General features: G+C 38.6%; 1 protein-coding gene across 8 annotated transcripts; it reads left to right on the forward strand.

The window, feature by feature from the left end:
• Positions 1-227: 227 nt before the first annotated feature.
• Positions 228-25,343, forward strand: trak2 (trafficking protein, kinesin binding 2). 8 transcript variants are annotated; one of them, XM_016560867.1, is made up of 17 exons: positions 228-278; positions 4,412-4,606; positions 6,139-6,297; positions 11,555-11,611; positions 13,002-13,078; positions 13,185-13,301; positions 13,381-13,590; positions 13,665-13,743; positions 14,016-14,146; positions 14,606-14,680; positions 15,317-15,454; positions 16,339-16,418; positions 16,517-16,696; positions 16,774-17,072; positions 18,408-18,899; positions 19,001-19,100; positions 22,447-25,343. In XM_016560867.1, exons 2-17 carry the CDS (start codon positions 4,552-4,554, stop codon positions 23,219-23,221), a joined length of 3,024 nt encoding a protein of 1,007 aa, XP_016416353.1. In that variant the 5' UTR covers positions 228-278; positions 4,412-4,551; the 3' UTR covers positions 23,222-25,343. The 8 variants fall into 8 exon arrangements, with proteins under 8 accessions (XP_016416353.1, XP_016416360.1, XP_016416355.1 ...); XM_016560874.1 differs by lacking the exons at positions 18,408-18,899; positions 19,001-19,100 and adding exons at positions 19,865-20,356; positions 20,458-20,557; XM_016560868.1 differs by lacking the exon at positions 228-278 and adding an exon at positions 625-733.
• The last annotated feature ends 573 nt before the right edge of the window (positions 25,344-25,916 follow it).

A 25,916-nucleotide genomic window follows, 5' to 3' on the forward strand; every position in this document is an offset into this window, starting at 1 on the left:
GTTTAGAATCCCTAGAATAACTGTACAAATTGTTCTTTATTTTCGAATAAGGGACCTATAGTAGGTAAGCAGTGTTGGGAAGGTTACTTTGGAAATGTAATAGGTTACAGATTACAAGTTACCCTACTTAAAATGTAATAAGTAGTGTAACTTTTTAATTACTTTATTAAAGTAATGTACGCTCTCTTCGCTTTTTGTCTCAAACGCTCGAAGTGACAGGAGCCGCATGCACCAGTAGCGCTCAGAAGAAGAAGAAACGGATTTTAAGTGAACTAGAGGTAAGAGAGCGAGGTTCTCCGCTCTTTGATTAGGCATGTAGGTATATTTGTGTGTATGTAGGTGAGTGGACGAGTTTGTGAGGGAGGCTCAGATGGACAGTGGCTCTCGTGCATCGGGATGCAGATCAATGCATCTAGTTAAACCATTTGTATTCCGTGTATGTTTTGAAATGTAGTTATTAAAAATTAAATATGCATTATAATGTTTGTAATTGACATCCATAAATAAAGAAAGAAAGCGCTCAGGGACTTTTATCATGAAATAAATGTCGCGGACTCTATGACGTAATTGTGGCTCACTGACGCTAGAGTTGCCCTGAACGCTTCCCCAAATACCCCTCCCTCCTCGCTCTCCTCGCTCTCTTCGCTTTTTGTCTCAAACGCTCGAAGTGACAGGAGCCGCATGCACCAGTAGCGCTCAGAAGAAGAAGAAACGGATTTTAAGTGAACTAGAGGTAAGAGAGCGAGGTTCTCCGCTCTTTGATTAGGCATGTAGGTATATTTGTGTGTATGTAGGTGAGTGGACGAGTTTGTGAGGGAGGCTCAGATGGACATTGGCTCTCGTGCATCGGGATGCAGATCAATGCATCTAGTTAAACCATTTGTATTCCGTGTATGTTTTGAAATGAGTGATCATGGGATGTGTAGATGTGTTTTCTGATTGTTATAACTCTGCCTGTTTTAAAGATCTGGATAATCTGATGTGCCATCTGCAGGGATTATGAAATCTGTTGCATCAGATCAAATGGCTTGTTTTTTCCTAACACTGCATTATATCGAGCATCTCTGTGCTGCCTTTGTTCACGTATTTCCGCTCAGAATCTGAATATAGACGCTTATATTTATTTGTATCATAACATCTGAGCCTCAGATGTCATGATGAAAACAAATAAATATAATCATCTATGTTCATTTTAATCAATGGGTCATAGTGATAAATTACAGGAATGTTGTGATTCATGTTCAGACAGAATTAAAATGCCCTTTGCTGACATCTGATTTATGAATTAAATCATTCATGAACACGACCTATTAACTTTAAGTCAACCAATCTTAAGACGTTTCGTTTTATATGAACTTAATTTATTTATTTATTAAGTCCTTTTAAAAAGAGAATACATTATTTGTAAAGACAAACTGGTCTAACAATTTGAATATTAAGAGTATTTAAAAACATTTTTTTATAAATAATTCTATACAGTGCTGTCAAACGATTAATCGCGATTAATCGCATCCAAAATAAAAGTTGTTTACATAATATATGTGTGTGTGCTGTGTATATTTATTATGTATATATAAATACACACACATGCATTACGAAAAATGTTACATTTATATATTAAATATATTTATATATAATATGAATTATATGAATATAAATATATGCATGTAAAACAAAACGTTCAAAATATATGCTGTATGTGTGTGTATTTATATATACATAATAAATATACACAGTACACACACATATATATTATGTAAACAAAAACTTTTATTTTGGATGTGATTAATCGTTTGACAGCACTAATTTATAATACTATTAAGTTCCACTAATAGTTACACTGTTAAGCCTAACTAGACTAAATATACACCTATAGCTCTGACTTATCAACTAAAACGGAGTATAAATTCATAAATGTGTTAATGTGAACTTTATGATGCTGTTAATTGCGAGAATTGTGCATTTGACTATATATATATTTCTTTTTTGACCATTGAAATAAGTCTGGTTTAAACTCGAGCCCTCTGGATTTTGTTGTAGTTTGTAACGGTTTGGATAATTGCAGACAGCTTGCTGGAGAGTAACTGTGGGTCAGAGGGGAGATTGATGAACAGATGACATGACATGCTGCTAATGGAGGTGTACTGACGCTTCTCCTTGGCCTTAAGCAAAACGGGAGGCTGAGAATATATGGGACGAGTGTAATTTATTTCAGGTGTCACTTAGATAGAGACTGTTGGAAGTCATGCTGGTATAATCACAGTGGCAGCCGTCATGAGCTCTGCATTAACGTCTGGATCAGACACAATGCTGCTGGAAGCGATTGGATTCATGCCATCAGCCCAACCGCACCCTCACAAACATCCCTTTACTTTTGGGATGCGTCTGACAGCGGTGCTTGATGTGTCAATAATAAAATGACAGCCTGATGTTTGGATATGCTTGTTTCTCTCGATCTGTGATGGTGATTTTGCATCTACTGGTTTAGATATCATTGGTTTGACCCTGTGATTGTCTGATTGATGAAGAGTTTCCTGTAATGGCTTGGACAGACTTTGAGGCTCGATATTAAAAGAACAGGTTGTCATCACAAGCTTTGCACTTCCCAAAAAAGTCCTGGAGAAAGACAAAACGAGGAAGAACGTAACTATTTGTGCATGGTTTTCTTGTTGTGAAGTATTTGTCAGAAAAGTCATGCATAGCTGCTTATCTTCTGACAGTAGCGAGAATAAAGTTTTTCAGGTTCAGTAAATAATGGAGTTGTAAAGGAAACGGCTAAGTGCACAGGATCTTGTTCTAAGGATTAGTTGGAAATGAAGGCATTTTGAAAATGTAAAACATACATTTTTTTTCTTTCTGAAACTGCAATTTCATTTGGAATTTATTAGCCAGGTAAGATTATTACAACAAGGAGTTTTAAAAAAATATATAAATTCAATTGTTCCCAACATTATATGCATTACACAACTTTCACTTTTGTTTGCGGTACAGCAGGTTTGTTTTGATCTCTCTCTGTGCACAAAACCCTCATCCCACACCCTCCTGAGTTTGACAAACACACACAAGGAAGGTGAAACATCTTCACTTTGAAATTGAAACAGTTTGACTGTGGCCCCTTATGTAAAAGGTTACTGTGAAAACCTACTTTTTAAAAATAACTTTAATGTATTTTTTCAGCAAATTAAATTGATATTTATATTAGTGCTGGGCGGTATACCGGTTCATACCGAATACCGGTGTTTATTTTTGTTATGATATGAATTTTTAAAATACCGCAATACCGGTGTATGCACCGTCATGTACCGTGAAACCGGTATAATATTGAAAAATACCGTGATATAAATCTTTGGTCATACCGCCCAGCACTAATTTATATTGTTACAGAAGATTTCTATTTCAAATAAATAAAATTCTTTTGAACTTTCTATTCAATTAATCCTGAAAATTGTATCAGTTTCCACAAAAAGTATTAGGCAGCACAACTGTGTAATAATAATAATTTCTTGAGCAGCAAATCAGCATATTAGAATGATTTCTGAAGACTGGAGTAATGATGCTGAAAATTCAGCTTTGCATCGCAGGAATAAATTACATTTTAAATGATACAATAGAAAACGGTTATTTTAAATTGTAATAATATTTCACAATGTCTGTTCACAAAACACAAAATGTAGCTTCTCTGTTATCCTACTATTTGTGAATTTATTTTTTTGCAGAGTGATTATTATAGTACATTTTTGTAAAGGGAATTTTGGCCCTCAGCTTTCATCCATTATAAAGCCAACCCATGTTTCCAAAATGAGTATCATACTCTGTAAACATCATCATGTACGGTACAGTGGGATTTTCTTCCCTCCAGAACTCAAGACAGGAAGCTCACGCTGGAGCCGTTGAGCTTCTGAACAACAGGAAGTGCCCCTCACTCTCCCCTCGAAGACAGCTGCGACGTGGCCTGAAGAAAACATGCAAGCTTTAGAGACGGTGACCTGAAAACTATTTGGACACTGAACTGCTGTTATTTTGTATTATTATTATTCATTCTGTATATGTTTTTATTATTATTAAAGTCTAATTAATATTTAGTTATTTTTTAAATTATTCTAAAGTAACACTAGCAAGAAATGGATTCTGGATTCTGTTTTGGTTTTTGTAAGGGAAATAATAAACTGAAGACTTCATTTCACATAAGTCTCTGGCTCAGTCACATACACGCTTAATCTGCCAAACAGCTGGAGGAGACACACTCAACTAGAGCTGAAATGTCAGTAGAGAGAGAATGAGGGAGTGATTACAAACCCGGGCATCACAAACATGTTTCCATGCAGGCCTCAGGAAACACACACACACACACACACACACACACTCATATGGTTATTAATGTCATGGTATTTTTATTTTCTCTGTCTTTCAGGTATAGGCTGGAGTCTGAGCATCTCCATGGTGTTTTGATACAGAGCAGGATGTGACATTAGCGGCCTTTACATCTTCTGCTCGTGCGGATTGGGCATGAGTGAGGAGCCCCGCCCTCATTTGCCCAGCTGACCAATCAGAATGTTTGAGGTGAAGCCCATGAGCGTGGAGAAGGAGGACACATCTGCGGGAACAGGTGTGTGTATGTGTGTGTGAGAGACAGACAGACACAGAGAGAAAGTCACAGGCTTTCTCCTGCAGTGAGTTACTACAGTAAAGCGCTCCACTGAAGCAGATATTCACCCAACCAGAGCAACTTCAGCCTACATGTCACATTTGCATTGTTAGATAACTTTACAGAGAAAGAAGGGAAGATGGGGAAATTAACCTCAATTTTAAAATCCTTTTCAGCCTGTCCAGTGTGTTCAATCTTCATTGATTGTGGTCTGCTGGTTGACATTTATTGTTATATTGTGTATATTTGTATCGTGTTGTTCAGACTGCATGTGTATATAAATGTTTGAATGTTTATCTTTACTGTCGTTTAAAGCGTGTTTCTTGTAATTGCAGTGTGTATTGTTTATTTCAGGGTAAATTTAGCATCCGGGATTGATTTAGGAGTTAATTACAGCTTAAGCTCAGGGTGTTGATCACCGCAGAATATATTTTCAGTTTGAAAACATGAGTGAAAAACATTTTGTCCCACCTCTAAAGGATGATTTAGACATATTTGCAGCTCAAATGCAAGCTTGAAGACGACATAGAAGTGTTTGAACAGAAATACATTTTAAAAATGTAATGTTTATGCAATAATTAAAAATAATTATTAATAATATAATTATAAATGATTAACTTTTATAGTTATATATACATTTGACTCACAAATAGCAATTTCTACCTAATCAGTTATTGAAGTGCTTGACATAACTAGAAAAAAATATGCGTAATAAAAATGTCAATGACTTGAAATTTATATTAATTTTCCAGGTCTAAAAATCACACTTTTAAAATTGCCTTATTTATACAGGTTTAACAAGACTGAACAAATTGAAATAAGATGTCAAAATGCGATATCAGCTTGCATCTTGATTTATGGCTGTTTTTGCTTTTTTAAACTTGTTTTGTCATCTTTTTCAGTTCATTTTAAGCCATATTGCGACCCCTGGTTGAGAACCACTGCTCTAGAATGATTGCATGCTAGACTGTGCATATAATTTTGCTTTTCAACAAACCAGTGGACAATGTAAAATTATTCTCTGTGGTAATTAACCTGAAATCATATTATAACTTTAGCTTAACTTCTAATTTTGGGAGTCTATGCTGAGGTGCTAAAACACAAGGTTTGGTGAACTTTTCCACATACACGTTCACCAAACTGTTCAAAACAAGTTTCTGATCACCAAATTGGCATCACTGACATGTAAGCGTGGATGGTCATGTGCTGATGCATCTGTGTGACATCTAGGGATGGGTCAGGATGATTCATTTGTCATGGCTCAGAAAAACATCAGGCAATAATGACTAGTTGCTGACATTACAAACTATCTGTTTATGGAGTTTTAAGCTCTGAAAGTTATTTATTTTACTCTTATATCAAGAAAATAATAACTCCTCATAATATGACTGAGTGTGTCTTGACTTGAATGAACAGCAGATGGCGTGCAACACTGTCTCTCCTGACCTGAGGAATCAGCCACTGACGCTGAATGATGTGTGTTTGTTCTGTAGATGAGGGCAGTAAGGTGTGTGACGGCGGTGTCGGCGGTTGCGGAGGGGATACGCTGTATCTTTACGAGGGTCAGGACTGGGTCATCTCCCCCTCCTGCTCTCCAGAGGAACCCAGTGCCATCTCACCCATGCTGGCCGAGGAAACCTTCCGCTACATGAGTAAGTGTGTGTGTGTGTGTGTGTAGCCATACACGTGTACACAAATGTTTGCTTGCTATTGCCATTGTTGGGGAAGCTACTTTAAAACTGTAGCTATAGCTATATATATATATATACAAGCTACTCATAATTCAAAGAGTTAAACTACAGTCAGGTTGCAGTTGACTTTAGCTTGAGTTTTTTTGTAATTAGTATCTAATAGGCAGGGTTCCCTTGGTCATTTAAACCCTGAAAATATCAAGGATTTTTAAAACTATTATTTAAAAAAACTTGAATTTTACATTAACGAGTTATGGACATTTCTTTGGTAAATGTTCTAATTATCTAGTTGCAAAATGCTCGTTGTTACTCCCATCTCAGTAAAATTATTTTGAACCCAGTGCCATCTCACCCATGCTGGCCGAGGAAACCTTCCGCTACATGAGTAAGTGTGTGTGTGTGTGTGTGTAGCCATACACGTGTACACAAATGTTTGCTTGCTATTGCCATTGTTGGGGAAGCTACTTTAAAACTGTAGGTATAGCTATATATATATACAAGCTACTCATAATTCAAAGAGTTAAACTACAGTCAGGTTGCAGTTGACTTTAGCTTGAGTTTTTTTGTAATTAGTATCTAATAGGCAGGGTTCCCTTGGTCATTTAAACCCTGAAAATATCAAGGATTTTTAAAACTATTATTTAAAAAAACTTGAATTTTACATTAACGAGTTATGGACATTTCTTTGGTAAATGTTCTAATTATCTAGTTGCAAAATGCTCGTTGTTACTCCCATCTCAGTAAAATTATTTTTAAAAATCCTTATTGTTTCACCAGAGGATTTATGATATTAACAGTTTTTTAAATCATATTTTGGAAATGTATGCATTGATGAATCATTCCTATTACGATCGATGACATGCATTTAGAAAACACATTTACATTTCATGCCAACTTTGAACTTGAACAGGTAAATAAAAAAATAAAAAAACGTTTTGTTTTTTTTTCAACATTTTGATTTTTATTCGGTGTAATTTTTTAGTTTTTTGTTTTTTCATTATAGTACCGTTTGTATTTCCCAGGGTGCATAAAAATAGTAATAGATGAATAAATAATGTATGTTTGTTATAGGTTAATTTATATACCGTCAGAATGAACAGATTCATTCAAATCAATCAAACTTTCCAATGTTACATAAGGGAGAGAGGGAATGTTTGGACAGCATGTTTGTTTTTAACCTCAGTTTGCTCAGCAGTAGAGCTGCGTGTGTAGTACAGTGTGACAAAAATATATTAACTATAATTATTTTGTATCATTAGAATTGTTTCATATCATTAGAATTTTGCATCATTTTTGTAAATAAAAAAATAATTTTGTTTCAAGACACTGGGGAAAAGTGTTGTTACTGGCAAATCTACATTATTTTGGAAACTGCTGAGCTTCTGTCACGCCATTGAAACATGTAGTTAAGCTAGTAGCATTGCTGATGTTGCCCTACACTAGTGTGCGTATGCTTGAGGGTGTGTGTGTGTGTGTGCCCATCCTTGGCAAGGGCACAGGAATTCAGTGGTCAGGTCTCTTAAGTGCAGCTGACAGCAGAGCCGGCCGGGCGTCACGGGGCGGGAGGGAGAGGGACAGATGGATGGCTAGAGAGAGGAGAGAAGAGAAGAGCAGTCATGCCGGTGCTAAACATACAGAATGAGGAGCTTTATGACCAATACGCTGCAGAAGGTGAGACCATGTTGAGATTCGTACATGCACTGAGCATTAGGATGTGTGTGTGAGCATGTTGTTTTATTTTTAAGTATCTGTGCCGCTTGCAAACACTACTTCTGACAATGCAAGGTCATCTGTAACGGACAGGGAGGGCATGTGTGTGTTTCTGCACGTGTGTGAATGCAGTATGTATTGTGTGCGTGCGTCTGTTTGCGTCGTTGCATGATGGCATTGTTGAGCGTTTCCTTTGAGTTGTTGTGGCAGTTTTGTTGAGGGCGTGTGCTGCTCATTTCTGCAGTGAACAAGGCTCAAGTGAACAGGTGGAGGCTCGCGTTTCTCTGCGTCTCTGAGATCAAGCACTTGTGCTGAGGTCACCTGTGACAGCTCTTGTTGTGCTGATGTCATCTTTAAGAGTGTGTCAGTGCTGACTAACATGGCATATGTCATGTGCCTAGCGTGTTTCCTGCAGGATAATCACTGGTCCATACTACATACTATAGCAGCTCCGTTTCAAAACCTAGTGAGCTGCCTACTGCCCACATGAAGCCTCATAAGTAGCCGACAATGAAAATGCATGGGAGACTCAACTTACAGTTGATTTACATCGTTTTTAACATTTGCAGCGCTTAATGTTTTACCCTATTTTGCACATAATGTTTATTTGCACACAGCTTACTTAAATACATTCATATATACATTTCATGGCCTTTAAATTGCATATTGTTTAGAGGACAACACTGGGCAGGATGTGGAATAACTATTTTGTAAATAATTGATTAATTTAGTTTTTCATTAAATGACTTATTTTTAATAATCATATTCAAATATAATAATCCATAGTTATTATGACTATAATTACAATTTTTACAAAAACCTTTAAGTCAAAATTATTTGTGTGGTGCTTTTCACAATACACATTGTTTAAAAACAGTTTTACTCAACGATGTTCATATTAATAAGGTCTTAATATCATCATGCAATGCAGTCTCATTTCGCAGATTACAGCCGGATGATAGTATAGTTTATATTTTGCAATGATACAAGCAATCAATCAGTTAAAATTGCTTTATATAGGCCTGCTTTGCTTTATATTTATATATTGCTTTATATAGGTATTCCTAAATGCAAATAAACTTTTCATACTCATCATAATTTAATGAAATATGCATTTATTTTTTTTAAATCAACATTCAACACTTTGTCTGCCACTTTTTTTTACTGAACGTGTTGCAGTGAATATCTTCTCCATAAATGATACATGCAATGTCAAATAAACACATCTGAATTTGGCTGAATCAGCCTTCTTGACGAGACACACCTCGTCAGTGGGTTACGCAAGAAATTTGTTGAAGAAATTTTGATTTTACTCTGCAGACACTGCAGTAGAAGTTATTTGTCTAATCAGGGGTCAGAGTGGAGGGGCTCTCATGTGCACTTGCTGGACAACTAACGAGCGAGCAGGGTATTTAGTGTAGCTCTGAAAAGAGGGGAACACAGCCAGAGACATGCTGAGACTTTTTGCCCTAGTTTTACCCAGTTGGATGATGATGTGTTGCTAAAAATAACCTGAGAGGCATAGAGGGGGCAGATGGAGGCTATTTCAGGGTTATAATCGGAGAGCTGAACATGAGAGGACATGAACAAGAGCACAATGTCATAATATCTACCTGGTCTCATGGCAAAAACGTACCTGGGGGCACTTTTTCGCGAGACGCAAAATACGTACCAATAAGTACATATCACTGCCGTTTCCAAAAGAAATGAACACTAGAGGCAGTAAAACTCTGACACCTTTTAAATTATTTTCACATTAAGTATGATTTACAGAGTTTCGATTAATAAAGCGTAATTTTCGACAATTACTTGAAGAGTATTATGTTGTGACTTCAAAACATTTTTAATATGCTGGGAGATTTGAAAACTGATGCTTTTGAATGTTAGCACCGCACATATCCAGCTTCATATCAATGGGTTTTCATAGACGATAGGTTTGTTCGGTAGCTCACGGAGTACGGAGACGTACTTGAGAGGTGAGGAGCTCCGGTTCGAATCCCGTGTAACTACACTGTAAAAAAAATTCCATAAAATTTACGGTAAAATACCGGCAGCTGTGGTTGCCGGAATTTTACCGTAAAAAATACGGTAGGTTAGATCAGATTAGTTGCATTTATCAGATTAGAGCTGGCAGATCAGTTAAATATATTAATTTAGAGTTTTCTATGCAATTACAGCTAATCTAATTAAATCGATTTTGTCAAATCAGATTTTTTATATCTGTAATAGGCAGTGTTATTTTACTATTATTTATACAGTCTTTATTCATATTTTAAATTGGTTATCATTTCAGTTTTCAGATTTTTTTTACATTTCTTTTATTTTACTTTTATTTCATTTTTAAAAATATTTTTAGCTCATAAACTTACATTTTAAAAAATATTGCCTTTCCAATAACTGCATTATATAAGTTAAAATTTTTCATCCAATATTTGTATTTTATTTCTGTTTGCAAATATGATCTTTAATAGTTTTAATTGTATTTTAGTTAACAATAACAGCACTGGTAGTAGGATGGCGGGTCACTCAAACATCCCTGCTGCAGTGTTATTGTGTTCTGTCATTGTTAATTATGCAAAATCCCAGGTCTCTCATTTTGTCTGTTTTAGACATTTGCAACAAACTGTTTTGCAAGGGCCACTGTGATATCAGAAGTGAACTGACCGTACTGACACCAGTTGATGTTTTACTGGAGCTCAAAGGTCTCCGCATATCTGTGATTACGAATGCGTCACTTATTGCTGAGGTGACACTGTTCATGACACTGTTAGTTAATATATGGACGTCTGATCTAGATCGAGGACAGCAGAGTCATGGGTGTTTTTGAGGCTTGTGCTTCAGTTCCTGTGCTTTCTGTGGTAATGAAGGTTCAGTCGCTGTGTTTTTGGGTCTGGATAGAGGAATGTGTTAATATCAGAGACAAAGTGCTGTGATTGTCAGGATGCTTCAGTTGAGTGAAGAGCTCCCAGCACACCATCTCGCCTCAGGTAAGGACAGGTGTGTGTGTGTGTGTGTGTGTGTGTGTGTGTTTAAACCTAATGCGACTGCATTTATTTTAATCCAGGAGTGCTCACGGGACAGTGACTGCTGTCAGGTGCTTCATTACTCCTCTCTTATCCCTCTCTCTCTCTCTCTATGCTGGTGATGGTGTTTGTTAATTATGCAAAATCCCAGGTCTCTCATTTTGTCTGTTTTAGACATTTGCAACAAACTGTTTTGCAAGGGCCACTGTGATCTCAGAAGTGAACTGACCGTACTGACACCAGCTGATGTTTTACTGGAGCTCAAAGGTCTCCGCATATCTGTGATTACGAATGCGTCACTTATTGCTGAGGTGACACTGTTCATGACACTGTTAGTTAATATATGGACGTCTGATCTAGATCGAGGTGGTGATGGTGTTTCTCATTTTCTCCCTTCACTTGATGTTTACCACAATTCCTCAGCATCTATTATTTCTCTCTCTCTTCCTTCTCTCCTTTTGTCCTCTCTCTCATTCCCTCTGCAGCATTTCTAGCTGTTGGTTCCTCTTATCCCCATAATGGCTCTAACAGCCTTTCTAAAGGTAACACGCGGTCTGTCTGATGCTCTATCTGTCTATTTTCCACTCATCTGTCTTACAGTACGCCTGTCCTTCTTAGTTTCTGCTTCTATTTTTGAGCTAGTATTTGACCTCAGGCAAACAGCATGTCTAGTCTGGTGTGTTAACTGTGCTGCAGTGTCCTACAGCGACCTGAAACTCACATTAAAGGGGTCATATCATGGAAAGCATTTAATAAGAGTTTGATATACAATGAAGAACTTGAAACAACATGAACTGCAAGCATATTAACATAAGACCGCCCACATTAAGACTTGTCATTGTTACTCATTTCACATGCGAAGAGGTTAGCCAATCATAACAGATCTCATTTGCATGAAGCCTTCAGGTTCAGTAGCCAAATCGTGCTATATAGTTATGTATGTTGCTTGGTGCGACAAAATCAAGTAGTGGGCGATATGTCTTACTGATTTTGCATGTGTTTGGGATGACTAGGATTTATTGCTTGTCAGGGTTTTCATAAAAATGGAACAGTAAACTTCTGTAGAATTATATAAATGAGACACTGGTAAATAACTTGTGGTGTAGTCTTGACAAGAATTATTAAAAAATGACCTGGAAAATATGACCTCTTTAAAGTTGTAGTGTTTATGTGCAGTAGAGAGCCGTCTGTAGTGTAGAGGAAACTGACTTTAGATTTAGATCCATGTACATTATCATTAAATAGTTTGGGATCAGTAAGAGGTTTTTTATGCTCCCAAAGGCTGCATTAATTTGATCAAAAATACAGTAATATTGTGAAATATTATTACAGTTTAAATTAACTGTTTTCTATTTGAATATATTTATTAAATATTACATTTATTCATTAGTCCAGTTTTCAGTGTCACATGATCCTTCAGAAATCATTCTAATATGCTGATTTGCTGCTCAAGAAAGAATTTTTGTGAAAACTGTGATACATTTTATTTTTTCAGGATTCTCTGATGAACAGAAAGTTCAAAGAACAGAATTTATTTGAAATTATAGATGAGATTTCTGTCACTTTCGATCAATTAAATGCAGGCTTGCTGAATAAAAGTATTAATAAATAAATAATAAATGTAAAAAAAACAATTATTTTGACCCCAAACTTTTGAACAGTAGTTTATGTAGTGCATGCAATTAATAGTGCCGCTGAATACATGTGTTTTTGAATGCACTGTGGGTTTGTGCATGATATTATTGCAATGTTAGGAAGTGTGTGTGTATTGCATGTGTAGGGCTTGCCATATGGCATGTGGGTGTTTTTACACCTTCCTGTTTTGGTTTGTCTCACTGAATATGCACCGCTAGTGTAGTTGCGAGTTTTTTTTTTAAAGCATTCACATTTTTACTTTTCACATTTATATTGTCTGTCTCTCTCTCACCGTAGTCCTCAGCGCTGACCGGGTGGAGCAGATGACCAAGACCTACAATGACATTGATGTGGTCACGCACCTCCTGGCTGAAGTGAGTGATTGGTCAGCAAACTGTGAGAAAGTGCTTTGTCTAGTTTGTTTTTGTTAGTAACAGCTCTTGATTGGCTGTCTGTCTGCATTACGATGTCGTCCCACAGAGGGACCGTGACCTGGAATTGGCCGCTCGGATCGGTCAGTCTCTCCTGCAGAGGAACCACGTGCTGCAGGAGCGAAACGAATCTCTGGAGGAGCAGCTGGCGCAGGCCGTAGACCAGGTACAACACGCTTTGACATGAAAAAATAGAGGCTAAATGTGTATACGCTGGTTCCAAAGTCTTCTAATCGCTCTATCAGGTTCATCAGCTACAGCATGAGTTGGCTAAGAAGGATGAACTCCTCCGTATGGTCGCGAGCGCCAGCGAGGAGAGCGAGACCGACTCCAGCTGCTCCACGCCGCTACGTCACCCCGCGCCCGCAGGGGCCGCTCTCGCCCTCAGCCAGCTGGAGGCCCTCCAGTCCAAACTCCAGGAGCTGGAGGAGGAGAACCTGTCCCTGAGATCAGAGGTGCGTCATGGGCTCTGGATGATGTTTCTGGAGCGTAAGGGTTTGATGAAAACGTGACCTCTGATGTTCTACAGGCCTGTCACGTGAAGAAGGAGACCATCACTTATGAGGAGAAAGAACAGCAGCTGGTGAACGACTGCGTTAAAGAGCTACGTGAGTATCTGCGTCGACTTTCAAGCTCCAAATCAAGTTAAACCTAGTCTGTATACTGTCTACATGGGTGTCTGCCTTTGAAAGCAGCATCATAAACAAATAAAACCTCATTAACTTTGTCCTTCACAAATGTACTGTAATGGACCCTTTTTGTCTGTCAGTACATTCTGTGATTCCATGAAAAATGCATGTAACTGCTTTTGATTTTGGCCAATGTGCAATTTTGGAAACGCCTTTAAAGGGTTAGTTCACCCAAACAAACCTTTTAACAGGAGAGTCAAACAGTCAGATGGTGTCACTGACGGACGAGCTCTCCCAGAAGAACGAGGAGTTAATAAGACATCAGGAGGAGATCGCACAACTCCTCTCACAGATCGTTGAGCTCCAGCAAAGAGTCAAAGAGGTCAGGATACATGCCATATTTAATACTTTTATTCAGTACGTGTGCATTAAATTGATCAAAAGTGATCATAATGTTGAAAAAGATTTATATTTCAAATTCTTTTTAACTTTCTATTCATCAAAGAATCCTAAAAAATGTATCATGGTTTGCACAAAAATGTTTCTTGAGCAGCAAATCAGCATATTAGAATGATTTCTGAAGGATCATGTGACTCTGAAAACTGGAGTAATGATGCTGAAAATTCAGCTTTGATCATCGGAATAAATTACATTTTAAAATATATTCAAATAGAACGCAGATATTTCAAATTGTATTAATATTTCACAATATTATTGTTGTTTGATCAAATAAATACAACCTTGCTGAGCCTGAAAGACATTCAAAAACATTGAAAAAAAACTTGAATGGTACTGTATGTTGATGTATTAATCATATAAATGTCTTGTGTTTGTTTCTCAGTTGGCACTAGAGAAAGAAGAGCTGAGAATTCACCTTCAAGCCTCAAAGGAAGCACAGCGGCAGCTCACAGCAGAGGTAAAACTCTACAGACTGTATATACTGCAGCTCAAACAGCTCTGGATTAAGACTGATCAATCTGATTATAAACAGCCCTGTTTTACTCAAATAGAGTGTTAGGGTTAATCCGCTTGATTTAAGGTCTTAAAGCATTTTAAACATCAATTATAAAGTTGTAAGACAAAGCAGCTTAGTCACTGTGACTTAGAAAAGGCTGTAAACTCATGTAACTTCATTCATGTGGTGTGTCCGTCTTATCATTGCACTTCTGCTGAACTTATGAAATGTGTCCATAAAGGCTGGACTGTTTTAACGCGTTACAGGACAGAGTTGGTTAATAAATGCTGTGACCATAGTGACCTGGAAGTGTTGTGGTGATCGTGTCTGTAATCTCATGTATATCAGGATATTGAACTCTCTCTGCTGGCACGATAAAATTTTTTGGGACAATAGATTGTCCCAGAAGTAACTGCAATAAACAACATTGTTGTCATTTTAAGACCTTTTTATGAAACGCATGTAAACACAATGAAAAAAAAATGATCAAGGTCATTCATCTTGTACAATAAGTTGATAAAGTAATACAGGCCTGCTCTGCTGTACTATGACACACACCAGCAGCCTGTGGAATATAAACTTCTGCGTGTGTCTTAGCTGAAGGAGCTGTCAGACAGGAATGCCGAGTGTGTGGGAATGTTACACGAGTCTCAGGAGGAGATTAAGGAGCTGCGCAGTAAGAACACGCCGTCTGCAGGCCTGCGCAGACACCCGTCGTATGGACTCTATCCTATGGTGAGAAACCTCCACACCTCCATCTCTCTCATACACATCTGTTTGTTAAAATGATATTTTGATCTGTTCTTAATACAAGCCATTTCAGTAATCTGCACATGCAATGCATTATTAGATATTGTTAATGCATTATTATTCACGTTGCAATCTAGTATATATTTTCATAAATAATTTTAAGCATTATACTTTTATAATAGTGCATGGAATTTGGTGCCGATCATGTGTTTTAATGGGTGGGTATTGTAATTCGGGCTATAATTAGGCATGTAAAACTAAATATGAGAAAAAGAATGAATGTATATATATGACATAATTTTACATAATAGTGGTTACAATTATTTGCAAAAACATACAATACATTATATATAGTATAGACATATATAATATAGTATATAGACATGAAGCTGCTCCCACAACTCCCCAGCATTTATGGCAGCAAGTTTTGCATTGGAAAGCACTGACCAATTTTGTTGTTGTTGTTTGGTTTATTTCATTTTGTTTCATTTTATTTGTTTATTTCATTTTTTTCATTCTGTTTATTTCACTTATTCATTGTTTCATTGTTTATATATTTTTTTATTTCATTTCATTTGTTTTCATTTCATTTTTAGTTTTTAGTGTTAACTGAGTTTTATTGTTTGTTTTTTTTGCTTTGTTTTGTTTTTTTAATTCTTTTTTTCTATTTCATTTTTAGTTTTTTGTCTTTTATTTCATTTCATTTTGTTTTATTTTTATTTTTATTACTTTTTATTTGGCTTTTGTTTTGACAAGGTTTTTTTTATTTTTAAATAACACACTTATTCATGCATGGACCAGTCTCTGTCTCTCTGCTCTCTGGGTTTACAGGTATATAATCATTGCTCATTTTTTTTTACGTCCTTCAGGATTCTTTGGCAGCTGAGATTGAAGGTACTATGAGAAGAGAGCTGAGTGTAGAAGAGGAAATCGCCTTCGAGGACCAGAGGTGAGGCTCACTATTCTCCCTCACGCACAGTTATGTTTATAATAGTCGTTTTTCCTTCAGCAGTACTAACCTTTGACCCCTGTCTGCTCCGTCTGAAGGTCGACCCACAAGCGTGTGTTCCAGACGGTGCGGTCTGTCAATCAGTCGGTGATGAGAGCGGTTGCTGCAGTGCCTCCGATCCCTGGCTCCGCCCGCAGCGGCGTGGTCATGACCCCAGTGCCCTATCAATCACACACACCCAATACAGAGGAACGAGCTGGAGATGTGGACACCACCAAGTGAGTGAGACTGCACAATGTGGTTATACCCACAATGCTTTTGTGTGTTTCCAACACGCATCTTGTGTGTGCTGCAGAGAGAACTCTCGTCTGGGTCAGCCCGGCTCTCCCGGAGGAAACGACCTCACATCAGCCCTAAACCGCCTCTCCCTGCGGAGGCAGAACTTCCTGTGTGAGCGACAGTTCTTCCAGGCCGAGAGAGAGCGGAAGCTGCAGGAGCTGGCGGCTGCGGAGTCGGAAGGGGGCGGGAGCGGCTGCAGTTCACCAATGGGAAGCACCGTCTCGTCTTTCACCAACCTATCAGAATTCTCCATCTCCTCCAGCTGTTTCAAGACATTTCTCCCTGAAAAACTGCAGATTGTTAAACCATTGGAAGGTGAGTAGAGGGTAGTGTGCTGATAAAAAGAGCCAAGTTTTTCAGAAATTGCTCATTTTAAACAGATAACCTAGTCACTGTATGGACCGTGAGCATTTGGATAAATTTCTCCTTTTATGTTACATTTAATTTTCTCTGGTTAAAAAGCTTTCACAAGGTATAAATTGATAAATAAATTTATTTTGTATTTAAATTTTTTTATATATTGTTATCATAAATTTTATTTCATTAATCAGTTAATGTATTGAGTTTAACAAATTACATTTTATTTATATTTTAAGCATTTATTAATCTAGAAAAACATTATTGTTCATGTTTGTTCATAATAGAATTATGTTTATTTAATTTATACAACTTAACTGTTAAAAATGTATTCGTATTAGGGCTGTCAGTCGATTAACATTTTTAATCTAATTAATTACAGGGTGCTGCGATTAATTAATCGCAAACTAAATTTGGCTGTGAAAATACGAAAGATAATTTAAAGCTATTATTGTGTTAAATGTTTAGGCTACAATGGCCTAACACAAAGTATAGATCATAAAAGAAGATAAATCGAGAAGCATCTCAGTATTTTTTGTTCATGCAATGAAAGTCACTAGTGACCAAAACAGCTTAGTTACCAACAGTATTCAAAATACCTTCTTTTATGTTGTGCAAACGAAAGTTAGTCATTCAGGTCGATTGGTTCAAACGGCTGATTCATTCAGGAATCCAGTAAACGGCTCTCTCTATGAATGGGCCACTGAATCATTGGTTCACACAATTCCAGTGCGTTAACTGCGTTAAAATATTTAAATCGCGTTATTTTTTCATAACTTATTAAGTTAACGCGTTAAACTGACAGCACTAATTAGTATACACTACCGTTCAAAAGTTTTTTTTTTTAATGTTTTTAAAAGAAGTCTCTTATACTCACCAATTATTTAATTTAAAATACAGTAAAAAGTCATATTGTGAAATATTATTTAAAATAGCTGTTTTCTATGTGAATATATTTTAAAACGTAATTTATTTCTGTGATGCAAAGCTGAATTTTCAGCATCATTACTCCCAGTCTTCAGTGTCGCATTATCCTTTAGAAATCATTCTAATATGCTGATTTGCTGCTCAAGAAACTTTTTTAAATTATTATTAAGAATTTTCTTATCATCAATGACCCCATACATTTGAACAGTAGTGTATATATAGAAATAAGCTTTTAACATGGATGAATACATTCAGTAGCAGTATTGATCATTGTTTGTTGATGATGCCTGAAGGTAAAGAATTGCACATTATTGTAGTGTGTCACCATGTTTTTTGAGTATTTGTTCCTGTTGGCTTGATCTTCAGGTTCTCTGACTCTTCATCATTGGCAGCAGCTCGCTAAACCTCACCTGGCCACTATTCTAGACCCCCATCCAGGCGTAGTTACCAAAGGCTTCCGCCCTCTCACTCAGGACAATGTTTACCACCTGGCTGACCTCGAAGAGGACGAAGACCAGGAGAAACTACCGTGGGAACATAAGAGAAAAGAGGAGGAGCCACAGGATGCAAAGATAAAAGAGGAAGACGACGAGGAGGAGGAGGAAGGAATCACATTTAACGTGCGCTCATCGTCCACTCCGGAAGAGAAGAGAGAGAGGAGGCGTGTCCAAAGCCCAGCTAATGTCCCGCCCCTTCCTGCATCCCTCAGGAATTCCCCTGTGCCCATAGCAACAGCTGTTTCCTTAGCAGCAGCAGTTACCCTGACAGCCAGCGCTGCTCCTGCAGTTAGTTCTGGAATCTCCGGATCAGCGGCTTCACAGTTTGAGCTGAATCTCGGATCTAAAGCGCCCTCTACAGGTAAACGGCTGTCACTGCAAACACCATTGCCTGTTTGTTTTCCGGTTTCTGTATAAAATGCCTGTTTGCATGTTTGTTGATCACTTTTTGTTTGTGTTTAGCTATAAATCCTGGGAAATATCAGAGCTCCACTTTTTCCACATACACCTTCACTACCTGCCGGATCCTGCATCCCAGTGACAGCACACAGGTTACAGCCAGGTACAACATCTATCTATTGCTGTCTTACTGAACTGCACTTTTTTACTTTAGTAAGTCAGGAACGGTCAGATTTTAGTATGCAAGTGAGTTTGACACTGATTTTTTTCATTATAAAGAACTTTTACTTAAAGTCAGTTAAACTCCTGGGATATTGATCTGGTCAGTTAAGTAGCAGAGGGGGTTGTTAATCTGTTTCAGCTGCTTTGGTGTTAATGAAATTAACAGCAGGTACACTAGATGGGCAACAATGAGACAACCCCCAATATGGAATTGTTTTACAGGTGGAGGCCACTGACATTTTTTTTCCATACTCATCTTTTCTGTTTTTCACTAGTTTTGCATTTGGCTAGGGTCAGTGTCACTACTGGTAGCATGATGTCATATTGTGAAATATTATTTAAAATAGCTGTTTTCTATGTGAATATATTTTAAAACGTAATTTATTTCTGTGATGCAAAGCTGAATTTTCAGCATCATTACTCCCAGTCTTCAGTGTCGCATTATCCTTTAGAAATCATTCTAATATGCTGATTTGCTGCTCAAGAAACTTTTTTAAATTATTATTAAGAATTTTCTTATCATCAATGACCCCATACATTTGAACAGTAGTGTATATATAGAAATAAGCTTTTAACATGGATGAATACATTCAGTAGCAGTATTGATCATTGTTTGTTGATGATGCCTGAAGGTAAAGAATTGCACATTATTGTAGTGTGTCACCATGTTTTTTGAGTATTTGTTCCTGTTGGCTTGATCTTCAGGTTCTCTGACTCTTCATCATTGGCAGCAGCTCGCTAAACCTCACCTGGCCACTATTCTAGACCCCCATCCAGGCGTAGTTACCAAAGGCTTCCGCCCTCTCACTCAGGACAATGTTTACCACCTGGCTGACCTCGAAGAGGACGAAGACCAGGAGAAACTACCGTGGGAACATAAGAGAAAAGAGGAGGAGCCACAGGATGCAAAGATAAAAGAGGAAGACGACGAGGAGGAGGAGGAAGGAATCACATTTAACGTGCGCTCATCGTCCACTCCGGAAGAGAAGAGAGAGAGGAGGCGTGTCCAAAGCCCAGCTAATGTCCCGCCCCTTCCTGCATCCCTCAGGAATTCCCCTGTGCCCATAGCAACAGCTGTTTCCTTAGCAGCAGCAGTTACCCTGACAGCCAGCGCTGCTCCTGCAGTTAGTTCTGGAATCTCAGGATCAGCGGCTCCACAGTTTGAGCTGAATCTCGGATCTAAAGCGCCCTCTACAGGTAAACGGCTGTCACTGCAAACACCATTGCCTGTTTGTTTTCCGGTTTCTGTATAAAATGCCTGTTTGCATGTTTGTTGATCACTTTTTGTTTGTGTTTAGCTATAAATCCTGGGAAATATCAGAGCTCCACTTTTTCCACATACACCTTCACTACCTGCCGGATCCTGCATCCCAGTGACAGCACACAGGTTACAGCCAGGTACAACATCTATCTATTGCTGTCTTACTGAACTGCACTTTTTTACTTTAGTAAGTCAGGAACGGTCAGATTTTAGTATGCAAGTGAGTTTGACACTGATTTTTTTCATTATAAAGAACTTTTACTTAAAGTCAGTTAAACTCCTGGGATATTGATCTGGTCAGTTAAGTAGCAGAGGGGGTTGTTAATCTGTTTCAGCTGCTTTGGTGTTAATGAAATTAACAGCAGGTACACTAGATGGGCAACAATGAGACAACCCCCAATATGGAATTGTTTTACAGGTGGAGGCCACTGACATTTTTTTTCCATACTCATCTTTTCTGTTTTTCACTAGTTTTGCATTTGGCTAGGGTCAGTGTCACTACTGGTAGCATGATACCGATACCTGACCAAACAATCAGAAACAGACTTCATGAGGGTGGCCTGAGGGCCCGATGTCCTCTAGTGGGCCCTGTGCTCACTGCCCAGCAACGTGGAGCTCGATTGGCATTTGCCATTGAACACCAGAATTGGCTGGTCCGCCACTGGCGCCCTGTGCTTTGATGATAGCAGGTGATAGCAGGTTCACCGTGAGCACATGTGACAGACGTGAAAGGGTCTGCAGAAGCCGTGGAGAATGATATGCTGCCTGTAACATCATTCAGCATGACCGGTTTGGTGGTGGGTCAGTGATGGTCTGGGGAGGCATATCCATGGAGGGACACGCAGACCTCTAAAGGCTAGACAATGGCACCCTGACTGCCATTAGGTATCGGGATGTAATCCTTGGACCCATTGTCAGACCCTACGCTGGTGCAGTGGGTCCTGGGTTCCTCCTGGTGCTCGACAATGCCCGGTCTCATGTGGCGAGAGTATGTAGGCAGTTCCTGGAAGATGAAGGAATTGATACCAATGAATGGCCCCCAAGCTCGCCTGACCTAAATCCAATAAAACACCTCTGGGACATTATGTTTCGCTCCATCCGACGCCACCAGATTGCACCTCAGACTGTCCAGGAGCTCAGTGATGCCCTGGTCCAGATCTGGGAGGAAATGCCCCATGACACCATCCATTGTTTCATTAGGAGCATGCCCCGACGTTGTCAGGCATGCATACAAGCACGTGGGGGCCATACAAACTACTGAGTACCATTCTGAGTTGCTGCAATGAAATTTCAGCCAAATGGACTAGCCTGCTGCATTATTTTTTCACTTTTTTTCAATTTTCCATCAAACGATGTGGCATCACGACCCTACGCTGGTGCAGTGGGTCCTGGGTTCCTCCTGGTGCTCGACAATGCCCGGTCTCATGTGGCGAGAGTATGTAGGCAGTTCCTGGAAGATGAAGGAATTGATACCAATGAATGGCCCCCAAGCTCGCCTGACCTAAATCCAATAAAACACCTCTGGGACATTATGTTTCGCTCCATCCGACGCCACCAGATTGCACCTCAGACTGTCCAGGAGCTCAGTGATGCCCTGGTCCAGATCTGGGAGGAAATGCCCCATGACACCATCCATTGTTTCATTAGGAGCATGCCCCGACGTTGTCAGGCATGCATACAAGCACGTGGGGGCCATACAAACTACTGAGTACCATTCTGAGTTGCTGCAATGAAATTTCAGCCAAATGGACTAGCCTGCTGCATTATTTTTTCACTTTTTTTCAATTTTCCATCAAACGATGTGGCATCACCCAGTTCATTGCCCAGTTCATATCAATATAGATATCCAGCATGATATTTTCCCTATTGAGATCTGATGTTTTCAAAGTGTTCCTTTAATTTTTTTGAGCAGTGTATATACAATATACTATATAATATGCATACATACATAAATATTTTTTTTTATATATATATTCTTATGCTTGGATCTGTTTGATCATATTACTGTTCTCTTTCTGTTTATCAGCTCTGCCTGCAGTCCTTCTGTGAGTGATAACACCCCGAGTTCTCTCCGGACCGGTCCCAGTACTCCAGTCACACCCTGCAGGTTGAGTCTGGGCGATTCTTTCCCCGTTCGCCGTCCTGCAGCGCCCCCTGGTGGTCTCGCCAAGCTTCTGCTGGAGAAAGGCATCTCTGCTCAGGGTCCCGCCGCTGTGCCGGCACCCAAAAAGCCTCTTTCTCTACGTCGTCTTCCCAGCACTCCTCCAAACTCCCCCTCCCACTCCCCATGCCCCTCTCCTGTGCCCTTCGACTCCCGATCCACCTCTTCGGACAACTTTCTAGCATCCCGTCCCGCCGAGCTCTTCCTGCAAGACGTCTACGGGCTGAAACTCGGCCGTGCCCCGCGACCGGATCTCCTGACCCCTGATCGATCTCCTCATGGGCCGTCGACCAAACCCGACTGCCACGCCGTCAACCTCGTGGAGCATCTTCGCAAGTTAGGCTTGGATAAAAAAGTCCTCCAAGGGTCAGGCGCCGAAGGCGCCCATCCACAGGAATCTGCCACCTTCCTAGCAACAGGAGGAGGCAGCTTATTGGATGGGCTTCGTCGAAATCAAAGTCTGCCTGCCATGGTTGGCCGCCGTAGCGCATCAGTCTCCAGTCCGTCCTTTCCTGTCCCACCCCCTCACCCTACTTCCCTGGCCCTTCCAACTCCACCATGGAGGAACCTAAACGAACCACGCCGCACACGTAGACACGCCTCCCTTTCTCAGGCCCCGCCCCACCTGCATAATTCATAAGGATGTGGGCGTGGTCTCCGACCAACAGGAGTGACTTTATATCTATCCCTCATATCCTTGATAAAGAGGCTGAAAGACATTTTTTAAAGCACAAAAATGAAGCTAAAGTGTCTTGTTGCCATGTTTATGTTAAAAATAAGATTTTTAAAGGCCTTATAGCACTCAAGAGGAAACTAAGACTTCTAATCCTATTTTTCTCCATCTAAATTTCTTTTTTCCTTTATTGTTCATCTATGTCCCTTTATCCTTTATTTACTTTCATTAACAAGTCATCGCACTTATTTTCTCTCCATGAACACGTGAGGCTGTGGAGCTGTGAAGTGTTGGATAGATCAGGAAGGGATATGTACGTGTCGAGGGTTGTTGAATGTTGAATCGATGGAAGGAAGTTTAAAAGAATGCTGTACAGAACTGGAAATATGAAGGTTTCTGTAGGTTTAAAGTGAATTTACTGTGACTTTGATTCATCCTAGTGAATCATATAAACAAGATTGAGGTGATGAACACGAAGGAGAATGGAATATGGCAAGTGAAATGGATGGTCGCATATCCACAGCCTCATTTTAGGGGTTTGTCTTGATTCATTCAGCAGTTCCTGTGAGTTCCTCTGTGTAGTTGGTCAGTCCGTCCTGCGTTATAGATAGCTAAAGCCTTATAGACATTTAGTAGAACATCTACCTGCTATATTGCCTATTTTTGCAACATTACAGGGGCAGGTGGAAGGTCTAAGCAAGCATTTGCGTCCCTCAGCATGCTGGTGTATCTGGACGTAAGCTCCTCTTTTTTTCTTTGCACTGAATTGGTTATTGGGAAGTTATGTCACAAAAGAGCAGATCTGGACTGCTCAGGATATATTTGGGTTTGTACAGGCACTTGTTCTGCTACATGTAACTGGTGTGTTATTTGAAATAATATTCAGGGACTGTGTATTTAAGGGAAATGAGTGATTTGTTCATATGTACACTCAAAAGGCATCACTGCAGATTGTACTTTAAGTTTGGCTTGAAATGGTTCTGCTACTCAAACCTGAAGACAAGGGAGTTTGATTCTTTTGATAATTTTTGCTCCAGGTTTCCATCTTCAATAGAGTAGGATATATTTGATCTATTCTCATTCTATTTGCATTTACACCCCTTAAATATAAAGCATACAAATTGTATTTTTAGTGAATACAGAAACCTTTCTGAAGTAGCCCTAAAGATGTCAACCACTGTCTTGACACTTTGACCATGACCTTTGACCCTTGAATGAATTCCTTAGTGACACCGATTGTGCTGCTTCCTTGTCGTCTTCACTTACGTCCCTACTTTCCTCATTTTATGCACTTTTCATTTTTAACCCACTAGAATTGTGTTTTTAGTAAATAGGCATTACGTGTGCTATCTAACAGTAAGGTAAGACTAGAGTACGGTAATGCATTTAACCTGAGAGATAGCTAATATTATTTACTAACCATTCAGCTAGGAATGAGATTTTAATATATTTCATGTTTTTGGTGGTGTTTGAGAAGGGACTCAAGTTTCAAAGACCGTTTTGGGTTTAAACCAAAATTATTTGTCTTTCTTTTCTGAATTGTCATTTTATAAGCTAAAACTTATGTGAACGTGTTTGTTTTTGTGGTAAACTGACCTTTTGTGCGTTCTAGTAAATGACAATGACAGCACAGGGAAACCCATCAGTTTGGTTCAGAAACTGTTACAGGAAAGACATTTAATAAGCTTGTGTCAGCTATGCCAAGAACACAATCTAAACTTGGTCAAATGAATCACATCGTACAACTCCTTCAGAATAATACCAGCATGTTTTCTGCATCTATACGTCACTAGCTTTAGCTCTAATCCCAGCGGAAGTGTATGGTACTAAACGCATGATTTGATTTCTGTATCAAAGTGTCCTTATTTACATCCTGCTGTTGATGTCATCAAGCGCTCTGCTGCCATTGAGGTCAAAGGTCAATGCTTGAAGATGATGCCACAAGTTGTGACATCAAGCACCAGGTGATTTCTTTTGTGCTGTTGACATAGTAACCACAGCCTTGGTGTGATTTCCTGTGTTTAGCTGTCAGAACCCTGTATTAGTATCATTATGTTGTGTTTTTTTAATAATAAAACAAACAAATTCATGTCGGTGTTCCTGTAATTTCATCCTGAGGAGTTTGATAACTATACACAGGAGCTAAAAATTAGCTTTTTATTCAAGTTCATTTTAAGTTTACAAACATTTTTGGTTTATTATAGTGACAATACAAATAATTTGCCTTATGCATAAGTTATTTTGCTTTACATGAATAATTATTTTATGTTAATAATTACTTGCCATAACCATACGATTTTTATTCCTTAAAGGGTGGATAAACATGTCTAGCAGAGAAAAATAAATTACATTTTGCATAAAAAATTAAACATATCTTCAGAATTAAAGCCACAACTTTTTTAATGTATTGTAACATTATCATTCTTATTACTATAAATAAAATATTAGATTTTTACAGATCTACAAATCTTGCTGTACTGCCAAAATTAAAATCATAATTGAATAATGAGAATTACAAACAAATGTTGAGTATAAGCTATGAAAGTGAAAATGTGCTTAATTTTTTTATTTTTTTTAATTGAATTTATGTACAGTATAATTACATATTTGAATTTAATAATAATTTTAATAATTTATATTAGTAATTATTTGCCATAACCAT

Source organism: Sinocyclocheilus rhinocerous, unplaced genomic scaffold (assembly GCF_001515625.1).
Source record: "Sinocyclocheilus rhinocerous isolate Xijiao unplaced genomic scaffold, SAMN03320098_v1.1 scaffold588, whole genome shotgun sequence".
Classification (NCBI taxonomy): domain Eukaryota; kingdom Metazoa; phylum Chordata; class Actinopteri; order Cypriniformes; family Cyprinidae; genus Sinocyclocheilus; species Sinocyclocheilus rhinocerous.